Raw genomic sequence first — 3,827 nt, 5'->3', positions numbered from 1 at the left:
CTCTATCTCAGTGTGTGTGATATATATTTCTTGGGCTAAAAAATATATATATATATATATATATATATATATATAGCTTACTCTTGTCAGTAAGAGAGCACTTATTAAAGCTGTAAGCTGTGTGCTGGGTTTGTTAAATCTGATGATGGGAAACTCAGCATGATGATGGAAACTCTCCATCTCTAGGATGGATAGAAAAATTATTCATATGCCACCTAAAAGTGGCAGCTGTTTCAATTTTTTTTTCCCAAAATCCCCCCAAAAAATTTAAATCTTCAAGGAAAGAACCTTCTGCAATTCTTAGCGAGATCTTGAGCTGCAACCACAAGATCCATAAAGACATTTTCTGCTGAGAGATGAAGAGCAGTTCTTACAGCCCTGCGTATCTTTTGTCTTTCCCTCACACCTACTTCTGCTCTCCAAGTTCTTCCTCTTCTACTACAGCTGGTATTCAAATCACCTCTGCCAAATAAATCATTTTATGTAACATTGTTTTTTTCCCTGGTGTGGCCTTTTCAATAGGACATAGTTCACAGCTGAAGGAGCCTAAGCTTAAGTGAAGCGCCTGCTTCATGATCGTCCTGCAGTTGTGGCCCTGGCTGCCTTAGGACAGACACCCTGAGCACCAATCTGCCCCTGCCTGCACCCACTCAGCTGATGCAGGGCATTGTCAAGGAGGGTGCTTGTGAAGCATTGACATAGCATTTTTGACTTGCTGTGGAAAGCCTGGGGGTGCTGCACTCATTATGGGTCTAGAGTCAGCCCTGATACTGGCCAGATTTATTTTAAAATTGAGATAGTTGGCTATTTTTAGGCAAGCAGTTTTCTGGGTCATGATTTCAATGCTCCATTGAGGAGTCCCAATTCCCCACTCAGTCATTCCAGTTGGATGCTATAATTATGCCACTGTTTCCTCTAGAGGGTCTAAAACTGTCACAGCCTTGTAAAAAACAAGGGTTGTTTTAGGTCAAACACTCTTTACAATAGATTAGAAGAATAATTCTGGAATAACTATTCAAAAGGATCTTTAGTTTATATGCTGTACCATTTAGTGTTAATACTGAGCCAGACTTGATTTCTTGCAAGGTGCAAGTCCACATGCTATGCCCTCAGGGTACCTCTGATACTAATCTGGATACAGTTTCGCTTGGAGACCCAGCAGCATTTGTAGAAGCTGACAAACTGTGGGGTAGGTGTGCAGACCAGGGATAAATGGAAGAAACCCCAGTGCCATCTTTGAAGACAAATAGAAGCTGACTGTTCCAAAGCGGGAATCCCCAAAGTTCAGGCATCCTGACTGTTGCAATCCATCACCAGAGACCCTCCAAATACTGTGATGTCCAGCAAATACTGTGATGTCTCCTCTCCTCTCCTCTCCTCTTCCTCTCCCTCTCCCTCTCCCTCTCCCTCTCCCTCTCCCTCTCCCTTTTCCTTTTCCTGTGAGCACATTTGCCCCTCTGCTAGGAAGAACAGAAACCACTCAGCCCTGGTCCCTCCTCCTGATGGTTCTTCTGCAAAAAGAGGAAGCATGATTTTGGGCAAAATTTCAGAAAAAAATTCCACTAGTGGAACTGGACTAACTTTGTAGCCACGGTCAGTGCTGAGAATGAAATGGAGTTTTTGTTAAAATTCATCTCTGTTGGCCAGATTTTGTCTTTAGGTCTTTGGCTAGTTCAGAGTCATAGTCAAAAGAAACTAAGAGGGCAAAGAAATACTAATGCTGGCGAACTCTGTCCTATCTTCAGCTCCTGAATGAAGATCTAGAGGTTACAATTAGCATAAATGCAGTAATGCATTCTCGTTCCCATAAGCAAAGTTATGGTGGCCTGTAATTTCAGCTGGCAGTCAGAGCTGATTTTCTGATACTGCCAGTACAGTATGTATTCTTCCAACCACAGCTTGTCACAAGCTGGAAGAAGAATTTCTTTAGTCTTAAATTATTTACTTTTGTTCTAGTCAAGGCTTATGTCCTCACTGCATGTGACTTTCTTCACAGAAGAATAAAATACCATCATCCTATCTCAAAAGGTCATCTACTCTTCTGCAGTCAGGGATTGTGCAGAGCAGCTTGCAGGAAGCATTAGGGATGAGGGATGGCCAGCATCACTTCAATGAAAAGTCATGTATTTGTTGTGGGATTTTTTTGAGCTGACGTAAAAAGCTTCAAAAGCTTGCTTCTTCTTTGGGAGAGATGGTTAAAACGCACTGAGGACAATTGACATTGCCAGCTCTGTAGTTTCATCATGGAGCTGTTATTCAGTGTTGGTCAGAAAATAACACTGTCATGTGCTTCTGTAAGAAGGCTCCAGGCCACTTTATACCTCATTCTGCTCTGTGGAAAACACCCACAGCCATGCATTATTTGCTGAGGAGTACCTCAGATCCATCACAATAATGCCTTTTGGTGTAGTCTTGTTTTCTTTTTGACTTTCTCAAAACACGTGTCAAAACTGTTTCTTACATTTGTTTGTGTGTGTGCATATGTACAAATAGATACAGTGTGTGCATGTACCCGTGTGTATGATGTGTGTATATGAAATACATATAAATGTATTAGGCTCATCTTGTACCAGGCTTTGTAGGCCTTCCTCGTGTAAATCTCCTTTCGCATGTGCGTGGAGTGATTTTTCACTCCAGGATTTTTCACTTTCATCACAGTGTGCCGTAGCTGCAGCCCCACGATCACGAGAAGGGGCCGGGGCAGGGGCCAGGGGCAGGCACTGCTGCCAAGTCCTGCCCGAGAGGGTGATGTGCTGAAATAGATGGCTGTCAGCTTCCCAGGCCTCATGTGCAGCTTCAGAGCAGCCTCTGGACAAAGCTGCAGGGTGCTTGCTGGCTCCTGCAGTTTTAGTTTGAAACTATACTAAACTTGGCCTTGGGGAGAGGACCAAGATCTGGACAGGGCAAGTGCAGCTGGGCTGGTAGAGGTCAGCTGGGACTCCCTTGCAGAGAGCCAGATGCTGCCAGAGACCTCCTACGTCTTCTGTCTTCCTGTGGTGTGGCTTTGCTCCTGTGTGCCATCTTCCCTCTCTCACACAGCAAGTGCTTCCATTGCATGTCTTCCTTCCTGCACAGGGTGTGGCGCTGGAGCCCCGTGGGAGGGCCAGCCTGGCTGGTCCCTGCCTGCCTGGGTGCGCAGTGGGGGACACCCTGAGGGCAGGGCCAGCTGAGTGACATCCTGTGCTTTCCTTTTCTCTCCTGACCAGGTCCTGGAGGCAACCAGGGTGAACCGCAGGAAGAGTGCTCTGGCGTTGCGCTGGGAAGCTGGCATTTATGCCAACCGAGAGGAGGATGAATAACCACTCTGCAGTGTGAAGACAGCAACCAGGCATGCCGGAACCAAAAAAATGAGAAAGGAAGAAAGAAAAAAAAAGCAAACACAAAAACCCACCATGAAAGCAGCAGCATTTTAGTCCAATATTTATTAAATACACAACAGACTCGGTGCACATAGACACAGAAATGATCCAGCTCCTGGCAATCCTAAAACTACAGGAAAAACACACCTAGAAAACAGCCCCTTCTTCTTCCCTCCATCTCCCCTCTGAAATAATGCGATGGAGAGGGTGCAGGGGGTGGGAGCCCTTGGGGTGGGCACAATAGGGTGACTGCGCCCATGGACCAGACAGGCTGCAGGCATGTGTCAGGAAGTCATTCGTGGAGGAGTCTGCGGCCAGGGCTCACACCTGTATTTCTCGCTGACTAAATTGCCAGCCCTGCTTGCCCCCAGGACCACGGTAGCTCCTGTCAGAACCTCCTGCAGTTCCTTCGCCTCCCCCAGCCGCTGCACAAGACCGTCGGCATTAATTCGGCATACTCTTATCCAG

At 46.1% G+C, this 3,827-nt stretch overlaps 1 protein-coding gene across 1 annotated transcript in view; it reads left to right on the top strand.

Annotated features, from left to right (window-relative positions):
* LOC102040113 (A-kinase anchor protein 2) overlaps window positions 1-3,827 on the top strand; it is a 19,048-nt gene extending 15,221 nt beyond the window's left edge. Inside the window, exon 3 of the mRNA XM_031060549.1 lies at window positions 3,207-3,827. Within this exon, the coding sequence (XP_030916409.1) occupies window positions 3,207-3,299 (93 nt within the window). The 3' untranslated portion in view covers window positions 3,300-3,827. The remainder of the gene's footprint in view (window positions 1-3,206) is intronic.

This window comes from Geospiza fortis, unplaced genomic scaffold, assembly GCF_000277835.1.
Source record: "Geospiza fortis unplaced genomic scaffold, GeoFor_1.0 scaffold203, whole genome shotgun sequence".
Classification (NCBI taxonomy): Eukaryota; Metazoa; Chordata; class Aves; order Passeriformes; family Thraupidae; genus Geospiza; species Geospiza fortis.
Note: the sequence above shows the minus strand (reverse complement) of the source record. Positions and strands in the feature narration are given on the sequence as shown.